The sequence below is a fragment of the Daphnia carinata genome, chromosome 1, assembly GCF_022539665.2.
Source record: "Daphnia carinata strain CSIRO-1 chromosome 1, CSIRO_AGI_Dcar_HiC_V3, whole genome shotgun sequence".
In the NCBI taxonomy this organism is placed as follows: Eukaryota; Metazoa; Arthropoda; class Branchiopoda; order Diplostraca; family Daphniidae; genus Daphnia; species Daphnia carinata.
This window is the reverse complement of record NC_081331.1, coordinates 7,759,947-7,777,967: the sequence shown is the minus strand read 5'-3', so window position 1 is coordinate 7,777,967 and position 18,021 is coordinate 7,759,947. Positions and strand designations below refer to the sequence as shown.

General features: G+C 41.2%; 2 protein-coding genes across 2 annotated transcripts in view; both read right to left on the bottom strand.

The window, feature by feature from the left end:
• Positions 1–18,021, bottom strand: part of LOC130691313 (cohesin subunit SA-1-like) — a 42,079-nt gene that overhangs the window by 6,522 nt on the left and 17,536 nt on the right. The window lies entirely within an intron of this gene.
• LOC130691315 (COP9 signalosome complex subunit 7b-like) lies at positions 1,588–2,939 on the bottom strand. Its single transcript, XM_057514241.2, has 5 exons — positions 2,660–2,939; positions 2,422–2,586; positions 2,205–2,292; positions 1,894–2,147; positions 1,588–1,838 (listed from the first exon to the last, which is right to left on the bottom strand). Exons 1-5 carry the CDS (start codon positions 2,819–2,821, stop codon positions 1,707–1,709), a joined length of 801 nt encoding a protein of 266 aa, XP_057370224.1. The 5' UTR covers positions 2,822–2,939; the 3' UTR covers positions 1,588–1,706.

The following is an 18,021-nucleotide window of genomic DNA, read 5'->3' as shown; positions in this document are numbered from 1 at the left end:
TTGAAGGGTGAAACGTGCAAACACCAAAACAATAGCATAAACTACAACAGGAAAAAAAATTAAATCCGTGCCTAAAGCTGACATTGGCCATGAACGGACCAGAGTGCTGGCAAAGTCAAAAATTTTATCTACCTCAGAGATCTTCAATCCATGATTCTGGTGCGAGTTAACTAACCAACGAGTTTTAAAAAAATTCAACAGGTACACCAACAAAACCTTCTTCTCAATTGAACAAATGTTATTAAAATTTAACAACTTCTATTTTTGTGTGAAGTTCTTTTCGTTTTTTCGCCTTCGATTAATGTGGACTTTTTTGTGGGATAAGAATACGTACACGTCGAATAATATTTTGAAATTTGTTTCCCGTCCTTCATCTTTACAAACTTCAGTAAACATGCAATTTTCTTCTAGATTTCGAAGGTCGTGATGATAAGGAAGAACATTAGTCGTTTAAAATATGATAGCTAAATAAGGAATTTTAAGAATAGTGAATACAATTTTTAAACATGTGTCGAAGTCAAATATTGAAATTTTGGGTGCTTCCGACATTTACAAGAGTGGCAGCGGGAAACAATAAAGGATATTGTTCGAAACTGAGGTCGGATAATTGTTAAGAAATGTTACACGAAAAGAATAAGGATAACGAATAGAATAAGACTTAACTTATTCGCGAATGAAGAAATCCATGATTTTTTACTCTCATTCAAAATTTGCGTTCGAAAAAGTTTATCGATACATCCCTGTACATTTCGTAAATTGCATAAGTTGGGCTTAAAAAAATTTCTGGAGAAAATATTAAAAATTATAAAATTTGACCTAGACATGTTAAGGAAACTATGCCGATATCTGATCAGAACATCCATTCGATTGCTGATTTGTACAATCGACGGACATACCGTGGCTAATGAACATTATCGTTCAAAAGTACAGTACATTCAACGGATGAGATTTGCTGAATGCGAATACCAGAAGTTCATAACGGGGGGATGGTGCTCTTATACCGAAAACAGAAGTCTCTTAGGAACGGCTGGCCGTGTTTCTTACGCCATTATCGTAGGATGGTTATCTTAGTTATAGATGGAAAAGGCCCTCTATTCTGGAGGAAAACATGAGGAGATACTCGAAGATTCACTTATATATCCACAGGTGACCAAAACACATTTTACCTTCAACATCTTAAACTGCGACTTGGAAAACCTCAGGCTGTTTCTTAACGAAATTCGGCTCAATTCAAAATATTTGTAGTTTTGAGTTTTTTGTTTCAGTATCAAGACGAAACTTTTCGTTAAATTCTAAAGCTGTTTTCGGTCGGCCAAGGCGGTAAAAACGTTTTAAGAGAAAACGCAAAGATGTGCATACACGGTGCCCAGAAACTTGGGAAAACATGTTGGTGTGAAAGATTATTATTTAAAAATATATTTTTTGTTGCTACTTTTCAATTTCATTTAGTCCTGCAAATGATTTGGTACGGAAAGGGGTAAATACACTCCTAGGCTTCAAAGAAATCCATTTGCTACAATCTCCATAGTTACTGAGGATGATATACGTATATACAAAATCTGAAAAAAAAGAAGTGGTAAATGACGGTATGTTTAATGAATTTATTTTGTTATGATACTCTTTAACAGCAGCACCAATATTTTGTGGAGCAAAAGAGTAAATGGTAGTAGAAAAGTATTTACAAATGTTTTAAGTTTTTCACTGTTTCAAGATTTATTCCAAAATTTATTGGGGGCGTTTGTTTTTAAGCCTTTTCCTTTAACCAATTTTTTGCCCTTGTCTCCCAACGTTTCATTACGGGTTTCATTAGCAAGAGATATGTCATCCGTTTCCTGAATCTATCACCAAATTGAAATTATCGATACCACATGCTTTATACTACTTTAGTTATACCTGAGATTTTAAAGTCTTTTTAATGTTCAGAACTTCTTCGTCGATAGTGGCCCGATGTTTTATGTGCCTTTCCTTTTCACAGTTCGCGTTCATGACCTGTGTTTCTACCGCTCCAAGAATCGCATCACATGCTTCGCACCAGTCGTTTAAGGTTCGGATGATCCGGCCTATGTCATTAACTTGAGCATCTCGGCCAATTGCGAAGTCAATTTCTAGGCGACCGTTGCGTTGATCTAATTTGCCACGTATTACATCTAGGATCAAATTCATGTAAAATTTTGATTCTCAGATCACAATAAAAGATGTGAAACCTCCATATATAGCTTCTATCACGAGATCTTCAAGCTCTCTGAGATTTTTCATCTCAAGTTCTTGGACCAACATGTCATATGGTATACACTGGAAAGGGTGGTCATTAAACATAAATTTAAAAATAAACGTTAGAACAAACAATTATTTGATAAAATAGAGTACTATTAGCTTTTTATAAAACCCCAGCTAGTTTTGTGATACAATAAAACCACTAACTTTGTTAGTTTCAGACAATGTGACAATAGTCAGATGTCTCAGCTTTTGCTGTTGAAATGCAGTCAGCTCGGGCAATGATTTAATGTTTTTAAGATACTCCTGGTATGTTCCGAAGGCAAAAAGCTTAAGCAAATTGTAGTATGGCTGGAACTGGCCAATCTCAAGCTAGGAAAAGAGAAAGTTAGATTTGAGAGGTTCCTTTGGGAATTGTAAATAAAATTTTTTTAAATAAGTAAACCTCGCTAATGTTGGGCATATCAAGTAGTTCGCCAAAAACATAGACACCAGGAGATTCTAAAGCCTGTTTTATTAATTCGACAGCTGCGGCTCCTTTGGCTGATTTCGCTAACAAAACGAATTGTTCTAGAGGGTTGAAACTTGTAGGTTTAGTATCAGACATTTCTCTGTTTTTCTGTTTTCGTTTTTTTTTTCTTTTTAAAGCACGCAATTTTTCTTTTTCTAGAGATATGATTTTCCACACAGGATAATAAAAAGATTGACTTGATCCCAAGAAAAAATAGAAGTAATGTCGGATGAGGTAATACCACGTCGTTGGAAGATGGAATGGTATGCCGTGGAAACAACCATGGAATGGGCGGAGTCACAGCCATACAAGACACAGCTTCGTTTTCTTATGGTGGGGTTTTTGCAGGCTGGTCGCGAGGCAATATGTATACTACTTAGTACATAATCGCGCCTACAGTTTTCTATATGGAGAAAGTGTGCGTTGTCGCCACTAGGTCCTTGATTTGGTTGCTTAGTGGTTAAACCACTAAAGTTAAACCAGTTAAACAATAATGCGTGTAGCGCATGTCTTTTAAATTAATGAAATTAATTAAAATAATATGAATGCGGTTGATGTAAATTTTTCCAATGAGGTAATATGTACAATATAAATACTGATATCTATGTTACAATTATATATAGATATTTACATATATTACTATTATATATGTACTATACTATTATATATATACAATACTATAATATTGTAACGAAATTAAAAAATGGTAGTCCTATGACCAAGAAATAAGAACTAAGATAGAAATAAGAAGTCGTTTGAATGTCGCCCTAAACCCTCGGGAGTAGTCGGGTTATAGACGAATATCCGGAAATGGAAATGGATCCCGGGAGTGATACATGATTGTCGTCAATCTTACATTAGTAGTTCGTAATTATGGCGTTGGTGGAGGTGAGTTTATAAAATGGTAGGACGAGAAGTAAAAGAAGGGGGAACTCTGGTCTTTAGTTGGTCGGTCGGTGCAAGCTAGTTTGGTGATGGTCGTTGGTTTGTGCGGGCAGTGTTGGTTTTAAAAAGAAGAAGAAAGAGAGATTCAGAGAGAGAGAGATTCGGTTTTAGTTTGTCTATCGGGATTAAGTTAGTTTGGTGACGATCCGTGTTTGTTCGGGCGGTGTTGGTTCGAAAGTTTAAGTGTATCTGTGCGACTGTTCTTCCTTTTTTGTGTAGTGTAGAGGGCCGGGGCCTGACATGTTAGACTTCGGATCTGTATTAGACTAATACCAGACCGAAGAATAACAATTGAGACTAACCGGTGGCCTAAAGCACGTTTCAATCCTGTTACAAAACGGATAATATCCCCAGCGCATTGCGAGTTTGTGCATAAGTGCGCGTTACAATATACATTATATATATATTCTGCTTATGTAATGAATATGTACAATTGGTGAGGTAATTGAAATAAAAGAATATAAAAGAAACAATTCATTAATTATTTGTCAGCTAAATTAATTACAATAATTAGTTCATTAATTATAGTAAATGGCCTTTGATAAGGGCTATCTATTTTTGTGTAATTGTTATCAACATTTTCAAAGGGAAAAAAACTTAAAGGCAAAATGTGTTATTGTTGTTTTTCGATCTAAGGTTCTAATGGACGCAACTGATAAAAACAAAAAAATAGATGTTACGCTTAAACTTTTTCCTTTTCCGAAAATTTAGCATAAATTTCAGAGAATTAGATAGCTGTTGATAAGAGCTATCGATTGATGCAAAATTTGTCAATTTTGACTGTTTATTTTTCTCATAAATAATTATTAAAGGATTTCATGATTTTAGAAAGGGGAGGGGGTGTGTGAAAAAGACAAAACTTTGCATTGATTGTTTGATGCTTAATCTTCGTCAAAACAGGATAATCATTATAAGTTTTTTGTTGCTGGTGATTCCAGGAACAAGTTGTTATAAACGTTTACTTTTAAGATGCTATATTTAACCCCAAAAATTACGTTTGAAAAAGTGTCTTTTGATAAACCCTTATGGCGGACATTTTTTTACCGCGCCAAGTTCAAATTTTAAAAAGTGTAAATAAGTGTAAAAAATTGTAATTATAAGTACATATTTACATTTTGTTTGTGTCTAGAGAATTTCAATATTCCGTCTTAGATAGAAAATCTTATAAATTAACTAAGAAAAATAAAAAAAAAAAATTATTTGATGGGTTCTCATTTAATTTACAATTTTAGGTGTCTTTTTCCACATTTCCACGTGGAAAACTACGTTCTATCACGATTCCCGCGTGGAAAAACTCCAAGCAGACAATATTAAAAAAAACAATTGACTAACGCCCTGCGCGTTTATGACTTACCCCATAAGAAAAAGTGCATCTGCAACTATGTACTACTTAGTACATATATAGTGAGACCATGTTGGGTTTTTGCTGATCAGGCGGGTAATTTTGGTTTTGAGACCAGGTAGGCCGGTATGCGGGCTGTCTTTTTTCACCCTGCGCTTCCTGGATAGGTCTTTTTGGCTTCAAAATTGTATCGGTGGGTAGCAGTTCTTCTGTTTTTGTGCCCAGGACCTATTCGAGTTTCAAGTGGATACAGAAAATTCAAAACCAGTTCGATTACCTGATTTCCAACTGGGTTCCCATTGCCTTGTACCCAGATGTTTAGCCAGGCGCTGTCAATCTTATCCAGACTCTCTGCTCAGATAAATTGTTTTGTTTTGATCAGCGATCATTTTTCGACATCTCGTGTTAAAACCTTGTTGAGTTTAATGTATTTAGTATATTTTACAAATACGAGGGAATACTAAACTGTATCTGCAAATTGGCATTCCATAGCAATACTAATAAAACCCTCCCATGCGGCTAATCAATTTACCGCTAGATGGCAAAACATTTGCTCGCTAAAAATGATCGCGATCAATTTTTGAGATTGTCGATCCAATCGCCAATAAATCTCCAATGATCGAATCGGCAAAGAATTTTTAGATCGTGACTGGGATAGCGATCAATTTTCGATCGCTGTCGCGGCAAGTCTGGCCTTATCCAGAAGGTGGCAATAGAAAGGAGTTACCAACCCAAGAAGAAAATAACTAACGTCCCATATGGAATACGTGTAATAAATTCCATCTTAGTGTTGTCGTTTACCTTTATAGCAGCTGGCTGTTAACATCAAATCTGGCCGACCAGAGCACACTTTTCGTAAAAAAAAAGTTGAGCTTCGCCTAAGCTCATTTAAAGCAATTCGAACACATTAAAACTGGTGTGCCAACAGTATATTTTTTTACTAACTCACTTACACAAATCATTTTTGGTGAGTTTTCGATGCCGAACTTCTCCAATTTCTAGAGTACACGCCGTTGTGTTTCATGAAGACCAGTTTATCGAAATTGGAATCCGACAAATGCAGTGCCGTCTTTTACTTTTAGTGGACCCTAGGCCATCCATGGATTTTTGGCCTTTTTTGGTGAGTAAAAAACACACGATTCTTGGTGTATTAGCAGTTAATATAATTTTATAAGATTATCGTTAAGAAACAAAAGCAATGATCATTTATCAGTTGAGTTATCAGTTAACAGTTTAGCACTTTCGGCGGCATTTTGAAGCAGAAAATAAATTAATAACACCCTCCACGTCAATGAAATTCAAAATAACGTTTTCAATTTGAAGAAGCGCAAGTGCTGATAATCGTTGTTGGACCATGGTAGACCGTAGATAGTTTTTGATCAGTTTTAAAGTGGAGAAGGATCGCTCGCCGGAGCAATTCGTAACAGCTGTGGAGAGGAATATTCGAAGGACTATATCTACATTTGGAGAAATCGCTTGCAGTTTCTTTTCTCGCATGATCCGGATTAGGTCCAGCCCGCTTGGCTTCCGCTTCTTTAGCCCTTCACCGATGTGTGGAGGAACGAAACTCTTGAACTGAAGGCATTCATTCGGGAAACACTGCTCAATGTCATTAGGATAATGGTTAACAAGATTTTGTGCTTGAGAAGTGATGGCTCTTGCGTCCAAGTCGGGGAGCATCGTAAGAAATCCAAAACGGGCGTGTAGTTGCGAATAGGCTTGTTGCCTTCGTCGGAGCTCTGCTGTTAGTTGATCCAGCATGATGTTGACTTCAGCGATCATCTTAGTACGGCCCGTAAAAGTGGTGTCAGAAGCACTGTCCATTTCATCATGGTGTCGCTTGCGGGTCCGCTGTCGGCATTCATCAGCAGAGTAGACAAGTGACCCCATCTCCATTCCAACCAGTTCCACAGCCTGTTTTTCGTAATTGTCATAGTTGTCTCGGACCTCTTTAGTAAATGCAACAAGCGAAGAATAGAGCTCTACTACAATGCCAAGGTCAATTGCTACGGATTGCAGCTGCTTGTTGACTTTGTTTACGCGTTCCAATACCGTGGCCCAAATTACTGTCAGCACGGCTGTTTCGAGTTTGTTGAACTTTTGGATAAGTCCATTGGCTTCCGCTCTGGTTCTTGGAGTTTGAGTTGAATCAGCTGCAATCCCTATTAATGCGGATTTAAATTCTGGATAGCCCTCTTTCAAGGCAATGACAGCGTCAGCACGAGCAGACCAGCGGGTCTGGGAGAGACTCTTAGGAACTTTAAACCCCTTCTTCTTACTTGCTCGTAGGATGTCTAGTAGAACAGCCCAACGATGCGTCGATCCTGACAAGAAATTGAAGAGTTCTTGCAAAAAACTGAAGAAGTTAACGGCTGTAGCACATGATTCGGCCGCGCTGGTTCCGGCTAGGTTCAGAGAATGACCACTGCATGGCACATACTCTGCCTGAGGATTGACGGCCTTAATCCTAGCTTGCAGTCCAGTGTAGATGCCCGACATGTTGCTAGCATTATCGTACGATTGCCCGCGAAGGTCTTCTATCGGAATTCCGAGCCTGTTCAACTTATCCGTCACCATATCGAACATCTGTAGAGCGGTGTGGCCATGCATTGGTAGGAATCCGAGGAAACGTTCGACTGGCGCTCCATCCGGCAGCACGTAGCGCAGAACAAAACACAGTTGGTCGGTGTGCGACACATCTGGGGTGGAATCAACGATGACTGAATAGTACTTAGCTTCTTTCAACTCCTCAACTATATAAGCTTCCACCTTTTCAGCAAGAAGTTGAATGAACTCTTCGCAGATGTTGGCGGAGAGGTATGAGGTGTTACCTTTGCCCTTGTTGCCGTAACTCGCCAAGTGCTTTGCCAAAAAGGCATCGTGTAGAGCTAATAGTTCCAATAGACCGAGATAGTTTCCGTTGTGAACCGATCCGAGTTGCTGGTTAGATCCGCGAAAAGCCAATCCACGGGAAGAAAGAAATTTTATGACGTCCACTGACCGGTGTAGGAATTCCCTCCAATAATCTTGATGAATTCGCGCTTGTCTGATAAAGTCTGCATCAATCTTGCCTTGAGGTTCGCGACGGTTGACAAAGGTAGAAATGGCATGACTATGGTCCGATGACCGTTCGTGATCACTAATGGCCTTGCTGGCGTTCTTCCAATCACGAAATCCTTCTTTTCCAGCTAAAGAAGACTTGCGTTCTTCACCAAAGAAAAAACATGGCACACAGTACAGACTTCCATTTCGCTTTGAAAACTCCAACCAATCACGTGGTTTCTTCTCTCCGTTTACTAGCTTACGGTAGAAAAAGATCCACGTTGGCTCTGTTGAGTTTAATTGACAAATTACTTAACTGCTGACACTTCGTTGGTACTTCTTTATTTGAGATTTTACTCCGCACATGCGGTCGACAAGCCAAGTAGTAAAACACACATACAGTTCGTCTGAATTATAAGGGGAGAGCAGAGCAAAGAAAAGGGGATACGAATACAGCATCGCCAGATGGGTTATAATAGGTTTGAAGGAATATATATCATATATTTCAACATCCCCACTCAAACCGAAATATCAATCACACCAATCCTCTTCCGCATGTCTTGAAAAAACGGTCCGCCCAGCGCCTTAGTTAGGATGTCGGCCAGTTGGTCCTTCGTTCCCACGTAGTTGACTGCAACGATTTCTCTCTGGTACTGCTCTCGAATGTAGTGGAACTTGACATCAATGTGTTTGGTTCTGCGATGAAATTCTGCGTTCGACACCAGCTTGATGGCTCCTTGGTTATCACATAGTAGTGTTGTTGGCTTGATTTGAGAAACACCAATACTGTGGAGTCTCCGCATCCAGGTGACTTCTTTAGTGGCCTCACACATCGCGACGTACTCCGCCTCAGTGGTTGAGAGCGACACGCAGGATTGTCGACGACTAGCCCATGTTATTGGTCCTCCATGAAACAATAAAAGATAGCCAGTGGTTGAACGGCGCGATTGTACGTCTCCAGCGTAGTCAGAGTCTGAGTATGACAGCAACAGATCAGGTGATCCAGTGGCATGGTAAGAGATTCCATAGCTTGCAGTGCCCTTCAAATACATCATGATTCTTCTGACAGCAGTCCAATGTGCGGTCAATGGCTTGCAGCAATGTTGCGCTACTTTGCCAACGGCGTAGGCAATATCTGGGCGAGTGCAGACCATAAGATACATTAAAGTCCCCACTGCTTCTTGGTAAGTTGACTGGTCGAATTCTTGTATATTTTCCCCTTCTCCAAAGGTTGCAGCCGAGAGATCTGTGAACGGATCAGCAGGAACAATTTTTGAATTACAGTTCATTAGCCCGAATCGATCCAGCATCCGTCGAATGTACTGCTCTTGGGATAGAGTGATAGTTAGAGTTGGACGGTCTCTTGCAATCTTAATCCCGATAAAGAAATTTGCAACATCACAAGTGATTTCAAGTTGGTCGCGCAGATAGTTTATGACTTTTGCGAGTCCGTTTTGATGAGTTCCACAGAGCAGACCATCATCCACCCAGATGGCTAGGATGAGCACTCCATCTTGATCTTCACGGAAATAAATGCAGGAGTCTGCAGTGCTTCGACTAAATCCAAACAAGACCAGGAAACTGTTGAATTTCTCGTTCCATGAACGCGACGCCTGCTTCAATCCATAAAGGCTCTTCTGTAGCCTGCAAACTTTAGTCGGGTGAATGGGTGAACGGAAACCTTGAGGCTGGTCCATATAAATTTCTTCAATGTGATCACCGTGCAAAAACGCAGTTTTTACATCCAGCTGCATTATTTCGAGGTTACGCGCTGCTGCTACTGCCAAAACTGTGCGCACTGACTCGTGTCGAACAACTGGGGCATAAGTTTGATCGTAGTCAATCCCTTCTCTCTGTGAGAATCCTTTTGCGACTAATCGAGCTTTAAAGCGAGTTGCCCTTCCGTCAGCATCACGCTTGATTTTGAACAGCCATTTGTTCTTCACTGTGCGCCGACCTGGTGGAAGTTCTTCCAAACGCCATGTTCCATGAATATTAAGGGAGTCAATTTCTTCCTGCATTGCAGCTTTCCATTCTTCTGACTGTGGAGACGAAATGGCCTCTTTGAATGACTTGGGCTCGTCTAACTCAAGACTAAGAAGGGCACCATCATAGACACTCAGGAAATTTTGGTCTTCAATTAGACGCCTCACCGGTTTACGAATCCTTGGAGATCTGATTGGAGGTGGGAACTGATTGATTTGTTCCATACCTTGACACTGAGGTTGAGTTCTGGCCGGTGATTCGAAACCATAAAAAGGTTCTTCGTCATCACGACGATGGAATTGATCGTCAATAGTTTCAGACTGCCGATCACCGTCTGCTGCCGATTCACTTACATCAGGAACGGGCTCGGCGGCACGTCCAGTGGGTGCTATTGCACCCCCGCCCTCTCCGTTTTCCCAATCAGTGTCTGACAGCAGGTCAGAGATAAGTGGCATAATTCCACCGGCCTGATCTTGATCAGGCTCTTCACCAAAGATAACGTCTCTAGAAATCTTAACTTTCTTTGTTGATGGATCAAAGAGACGGAAAGCCTTCTGAGTTTCACAATAGCCCACGAATACACATTTTAGACTTTTAGAGTCGAGTTTAGTGCGCTCATCCTTCGGGACGTGCATGTAGGCTACACTTCCAAATATTTGGAGATGAGAGAGATTCGATTTTCTTCCATGCCATCCCTCGGATGGAGTCTTGGATTCCATTGCAGAACACAGAACTCGGTTGAGAAGGTATACGGCGCACGCTGTTGCTTCGGCCCAAAACTGAAGTCCAAGTTTAGACGAGTGGAGCATACTTCTGAATGATTCAAGGATAGTACGGTTGTACCGTTCAGCTACTCCGTTTTGCTCGGGAGTCTTTGGAGCGCTGCTCTCATGGCGGATACCTTTTGTTTTCAACCATGCTTTAGATTCATTACTTAGATACTCGCCGCCATTATCCGATCGAAGCGTGGTAATGGAATGTCCCGTCTCGTTTTCTAATTTGGCTGCATAGGTCTTCAGATGACAGAAGGTTTCTGATTTCTTTTTCATGAAGTTGACCACACCATATCCAGTGAAGTCATCGCGGAACGTAACAAAATAGAAAGATCCAGCAAGCGATGATGTTTTCATTGGCCCACACACGTCGCTGTGAACCAACTCTCCAATTCTGGAGGCTCTGGTTCTTCCAACAGTTGGGAAGGGAAGGCGATGTTGTTTTCCCATGATGCAACCCTCACATGGTGATGGAACATTAGAACTCTTGTCGATGAGTAGGCCGTCCGCTAGATTCGATTTAAACATTTTCTTGATCGTTTTGTGACTGACATGTCCCAGGCGCTCATGCCATACTTGAAGCGAGGCTTCTCGTGCAAGAAGGGCACCGTCTTCGAGTTTTTGTGTAACCGTCTCCATGTCCATGAGGTACAGCCTCTGACTAACGCGGGATGCAGTTGCAACAATCTTTTCCTTTTTCATAAAGATCACGTGCTCTTTTTCAAAAATAGCTTTAATTCCACGTTCGGGGGCTGCTGAAAGGGAGAAAAGACTTCCTCCTAGGTTTGGAGCAAATAGTGCAGCATGGATTACGCCTTCGTTCCAGACACCGCCGACTCTTGTTCTGATTTTTATATCTCCAACACCAAGCGCGAACACTGGTAAGTTATCCTTCCCAATGCCTCTGATGGCACGTGTTCCAGGTTGAATTGGTTCAAACGTTACAAAGGCTGATCTCTGATCCGTCATATGCTGAGTGGCGCCGGAATCAGCATACCAGTGCTTGTTGTTCCGATCAAAAATGGTTGAGTAAAAAGCATAATCGACGTCAGATATCTTTACTTGCTTGGCATCATTCACATTAGGAGTAGTCTCTTTGGCACGAACAGAATTGGCGGCGAGAGCTGTTTCTCCTGCTGCATCGCGTTTCCCTTTTTCATACATCTCTTTTCTCCAGCAGTTTTCTTCCCGGTGATTTGACCTGTATTTCCCCCTTTTGCAGAAGTCACATTGAGGCCTCTTGTCAATTCCCGATTCAGTCTTTGAGTTGGATTGTTGTCCTTTGGATTCAGATGGAGATTGCCATTTAGTCTTCTTGTGAGCTGCCCAGAGTGCCGCATCGTCTTGTTCTTTGACAGTTAGGCTGGCCATCTTGTCCATGTTCTCTTCTGCCAGAAGACGAACTTCGAGAATTCTAAGAGTTTTCTTATCTTCATCACAGATGTTGTTCCATGCGGTCAAGAATGACCTGTAGCTTGTTGGTAGGGACATGAGGATCTTCGTAATGTCATTTAACTTTCTTGCCAGTGATTCAATAGTAGAGATGTGACTCATCATGTTGTGTCCTGCTTCATACTTGTAGCTCATGAAACTCTCCAGCAGAATGTGGCTGTTTTCTCGAGAAGTAAGTTCAAATTGGGATTTCAATCGATTCCACATCTGGCTTGCAGTCTGACAACATATCACAGTCAGTTGACATTTGTCATCAAGGGAGGACAACATGAGATTGCGAGCAGTCACATCACGCTTCTTCCATTGTTTGATGATTGTGACTCGAGCTGTATAACACTAGCTGCATTTGAGTTGTCAGCTAGGGCTGCGATAGGTGAAGGTTCAAGTTCTGACCCATCTACAACATCAAGTAGTTCGTAGCTTTCAAGAACAAAACTAACTCTTGATTTCCAGAAGCTGAAGCTCTTCCCATCAAACTTAGTACAATGAGAAATATCTTTCGCAGAAAAATTTCCGGAAGCCATCTTTGATTCTGTTAAAGAATATGATGTTCAGTGTTGGTTAATAGATTTGAATACGCAGCTTTGTTATTTTAATCAGATATACCTTAGTCAAACCTGGGCCCATAACCTGTTGGGTTTAATTAACAAATTACTTAACTGCTGACACTTCGTTGGTACTTCTTTATTTGAGATTTTACTCCGCACATGCGGTCGACAAGCCAAGTAGTAAAACACACATACAGTTCGTCTGAATTATAAGGGGAGAGCAGAGCAAAGAAAAGGGGATACGAATACAGCATCGCCAGATGGGTTATAATAGGTTTGAAGGAATATATATCATATATTTCAACAGGCTCGTCTCACTTTTCCCGACGGTTCCCGCTTATCGGAACTTGTAAAGTCAAATTTAGAAGGATCCAAATTTCGAGGGTTTGATGTATCAATAACAAATGCGACCAGTTCGTGGTTATGACGATCCCAATCAGACGGGTCAGTAGAAAACCTTTTTGGTTTTTTTTCTTTTTGTTCTTCCGGCCCCGACGTGATTTCTTCCTCACCCAAATCCAAATCAGAAGCACATTCACCACTATTATCTTTCCCCTCAGCCTCATTCAACTTCGTCGTGTCTTCATCACCACATTCACCAGCATTTTCACCCGCAGCATTAGCAGCAATCTCTCTTGGTTTAAAATAAGTCATCAACTTAGGAGTAGCAGCTAGCAAATATTCATTTTTTTTTTGTTTTTCAACTGCATCCTTACGACGCGCACCACCAGATTTTCGTTTATTTAAATTTAACCCACTCATTATTATTACGTTGGTAAAACCACGCCAGAACCAACGAGGCAACTGGCAAGCACGAACCAAGACTTCAAACGTTGTGAAACGTTGTTACTGGTTGAAGGTCAAATGTTGAGCCTTGAGCCATTGCCACCCTACCAATGCCACCCTAGCCAGTTTGCCACCCTACCCATCGTGCCACAGATAGGAAGCGGCGGCGTTGAGATTTAAAACCGTAGCCTGATTTTTTTAATACCCTGGACGTTTGGCCCCTCGTTTGCCCTGGCCCCCCAGCACCGGCCTTACCGGCCTAAGGGTAAAGACGGCACTGGACAAATGGATTCGCTTCGGTACACAGACGCATCCTGCAGTACTAAAGAGGCGCTCACAAGCAATGGAGGATGGTAATGCGCTGTTGAATTCGCTACTTTATACGAAAAAAATTATCTAAAACATAACAGGCTAATAGATAACAATACGCTACAAGGTTAGAACTTCTTAGGTAGAAATTTACACAAAAACTGTCGTAATGATTTGGAAACGATCTAAGTCCTTATGAGAGGATTTAACGGATCCACATCCATCATTTAAAAAATGATCTGCCTCGTTAACTAACGATCGATGCTCTCTTCTTTACTGCACTGAAAAAAGTTTTACGGCTTGATCGTTTTTTACTCGGTGAACTATCATCCATTATCGTTCCTGTACGAAAAAATGGTTATTCAAAGAGGCTAGAGAAGGAATGAGAAATAATTAAAAACTGACTGTTCTACTATGGCAGCAGTTCGTACGTTAACCTCGTTCTTGAGAAGGGCTTGATAAATTACCTTGATTTCTTCGTCTCGGACCCAAGAAAGTTTGAAATTAGGATTAGATAGACATGCCAATCTTAAATGGTTGTTGCACAAAAGATGATTAAAGCTTGCACTAATACTAGTCAGTAAGCAGGCAAAATGAGGAATACAATGATCGGTGCTTCTGTCTTCCTCCATGCCAATCAGCTTTTCTTTCAGTAACGTTACAATTTCAGCACACATCCAATTGACATTTTGTTTTGGAATATATCTAGGGCTTGTGCAAGGAGTTTCATCACCCGAACAAATTCTTTTAAGAGCTTTTTTTTCAACAGCAGTCAGTTTAGGAATTTTTAAATGGTCGAAAATCAGCGCATTATCTTTTTTGTCGAAAAAATGTTCTGCTGTGACCAACCCATAATAGTAGCAAATCCATCTGGTAGCATTGTTGATTACAAGAAGTTCGTCTAATTTAGACTTGAAAAGATCCGATGTCAGCGAGCTACGCTGATTTTTGTTCCAAATGCTTTGCAACTTGAAATAAAGTTATTTTTGCTATTTTTACGAATTGATGGTTAGGCATTTTTTCCATATTCCGTGGTGGCGATGAAGTTCAGTACGTGGCAAGTGCTTCGCATACGAAGGGAAAGCTGAAAAGGTCCTTGTCTTCGTAAATTGCTTGGTCAGATCCAATATCGTCAATTGGCCTGTGTCCAATTCATTACTGTTATCTCTACCTTCCTCTGCTCCATTAGAAAATGATAAAAAGTTTCTTCCTTCAATGTTAGCTGGTTCTTTAAATTTATCGCCACATGACGCTCCAAGGTCTCTCCGATTTCGATGTACACAACATCCTCCTCATCTTCCCCATTGAAAAGGTCATTATCACCTTTGAGATTCTTTGTTTGCTTCTAGTGACATTATTAAATGCCTTCAATAAAATTTGAACTTGTGTCAGTAAGGGTTAAATTTACTTCTTTGGAAATGTCGAACTCGGCGCGCATGGGAATAATCGAGCAATCTGACAGCCGTTGGTCTTCTCTCGTGGCCCTAGTGAAAGTTTTTTGTTTGTTTGAACAACATCTGAAACGATTGTATTTAGTGTTGCATTACCTTGGAATTGGACCAAAACGTAAGTGGCCAAAGCGTATTGTTGATGAGTATATTTAAAAATTTTTAGAGCACGTTGTTACTAAGGAAGGTGTAGGTCCAGATCCTGAAAAGTTGGAGGCCATCAGAATTTTCTATCTAAAGCGGTAGGTCATTCGACGACAAACAACGTTAAACAAGTGCAAAGTTTCCTGGGATTAACCTCCCATTATCGGCGTCACATCCAGCAGTTTGCGGCCATAGCACTTCCACTCACTTCGTTAACTAAGAAAGAAACTCCTTTCTTTGAGAAACGGATTGTGTTAAATGCTTCAATATCTGAATGAGGCGATTGCGTCAGCTCCAGTGCTAACTCATTTAAACTACGATTTTCAAATGTAAATTTTATCAAACACGTACGTTTACGGCATTGGAGGTGTGCTAGCGCAGCGCATCGAGGGAATCGAAATATCTTAATTGAATAAAATTATTAAATTATGGAAAAAGAGTGTCTTGCATTAGTGTGGTGCCTTACCAAGTTTCAATGTTTTGTGTGGGGGTGTCAAGTGAAAGTGGTTATCGATTATCAAGCATTGTGTTGGTTAGTGACCAGCAAAGACGTCTTACAACGTTAGGCACGCTGGAGCCTCTTCTTCCAGGAATACGATAGAACTATCGTATATCGTAGTGGAAAAAAACATGATAACGCGGTCTGCCTCTCCTGAAGCCAACTTTAGGTGGCAGAGGAAATGGATGATGTCCGAGGATTCTTTATTGCAACAATAATCCAGAACAATCAAGCATCCTTTCCGCCGGGGAGGAAGCTGCAGTCACCACCGTGCGCGATTATCACGTCCACATCATTTTCAGTCACTCAGGTATCAGATGGACGCTACACAAAAGTTATCGTCCTCAGACCTCTCGGTATAAATTTACTACCACCCACACACCGACCGCTAGAACCTGGATTAACTGTCAGTCGTGACAGCGACGACGACATTTGGTTGACTAAGCTTTCTCCCAGGTTTCGAAAGAGCACGGCCAAGTTCTGGGTTGCTGGAACAGCGCCATTTGGTGAAGGGTTGTGAAAACAGGAATTATTGTTTTCAAAATCGGTGTAAGTCTTGAGGCGGATACACTTGGCACGGGAGGCGTCAACCCAACTCGGAGTCGAGTTAAGAAGGCCATAAAGTCTACCGGTAAGGCAGAAGTTAGGCCTGCAACGTGCAACGTGAATCTGCTTTGCGAGACTCCTTAGCAATACCTTGATAACGTATGCCTCCGGCAGTGGGACGGGTTAACGACGACCCCGTCGACGCGTGTCCAAGGCATATTACAGCCAAGATTTTTCCGGCTTCTACATTCTTGCATCTACGAGGGAACTCCATTTCAAAAACGGATGCTTACAAACGACGTTAGCTACCAAAGCGTCTGATCAAAGCGTACAGGTAGCGTGATGATGTCCTGTTTTCACGCGCCATTGGGAGGCAGTGTCCTCGAGACGTGACAAAGCTACTATGATGTGGTTTTCCTCCATCCACCCCTCTAACCAGCAAGCCGTTCTACGTGTCAACAAAGCCTTGTGCATCCTCATCCACAGCCCCCGAGAGCATTGTATGGAGCTGACAGCGATCGTCGATGGACGGACCGTCTGTGCAGCTGGTAAAGGGGCAGCAAGTGCTTGAATAGCCTCGTTGTTTTTTGTTGTTGTTGTGCGTTAACAATTCCGGCGATTTGGACCACCTGATTTACCCCGCCGCACCGTCAGCCGCTGCGACCTTAGGGAATCTATTTAACGGCACAATTTGCTCGGTCATGTCTGCTGGTGCGGATTCCTCTCCCGCAAGGATAAATTCCAACTTGGGACAGCTCGTCTTCGTCGCAGACGGATGCGGTACCTTGCGGTTGGATGTTGAACCTTGCCCCTTTGGCCCCGAAGGTAATATTGTGGTTCGAAGCCCGAAAATGGTTCTGTGCCGTCGAAAACCCGACATTCAGACCCAGCAGTAATGAATATCCGAAAATGCAAAAAAAAAAAAAAGGGAATCCGAGTCAAAATGATTACATTTACAAACAACTAACCAAGAGATCTCACATGAAGACAAGAAGGTTGACGTCTGGTTGTGTCTGCTCTAGCGGCAAAAAACGCTAGAATCGTCTTCATCTTGCAGTTGTATTTTGGTTCCCTAATTCTCAGTTCGTATCTTTTAATAAACGCTGCAAGACTATCCTCTTCATCATATTCTGGCTCATAGGTAATGTTGTTTTCAGTCTCTTCCTCGATATTGGCGATTTCTGTAATACTGTCTTGATGATTCACAATAGGCTTGTTGTTGATGATGATGGACATTTCCTTTCCCATATAAATTACAGGTGCACAGCATTTTTGTTTTGTTGAAGCCCTTGACCGTTGTTTCGTTTCTTCAGCATTAAGGTTTGGAGTGACGTGACTGCCGTTTTTTTACATTGTTTTGGGCTTTTTATTGCTTGTTTCGTTTAGTCTGAATCCCATGTGCATAAATCTTTCTATACCATGTCGTATCCAACAACAAAGTGCACGTCGTGTATTTTCCGGTGCAATTGTTTGGTT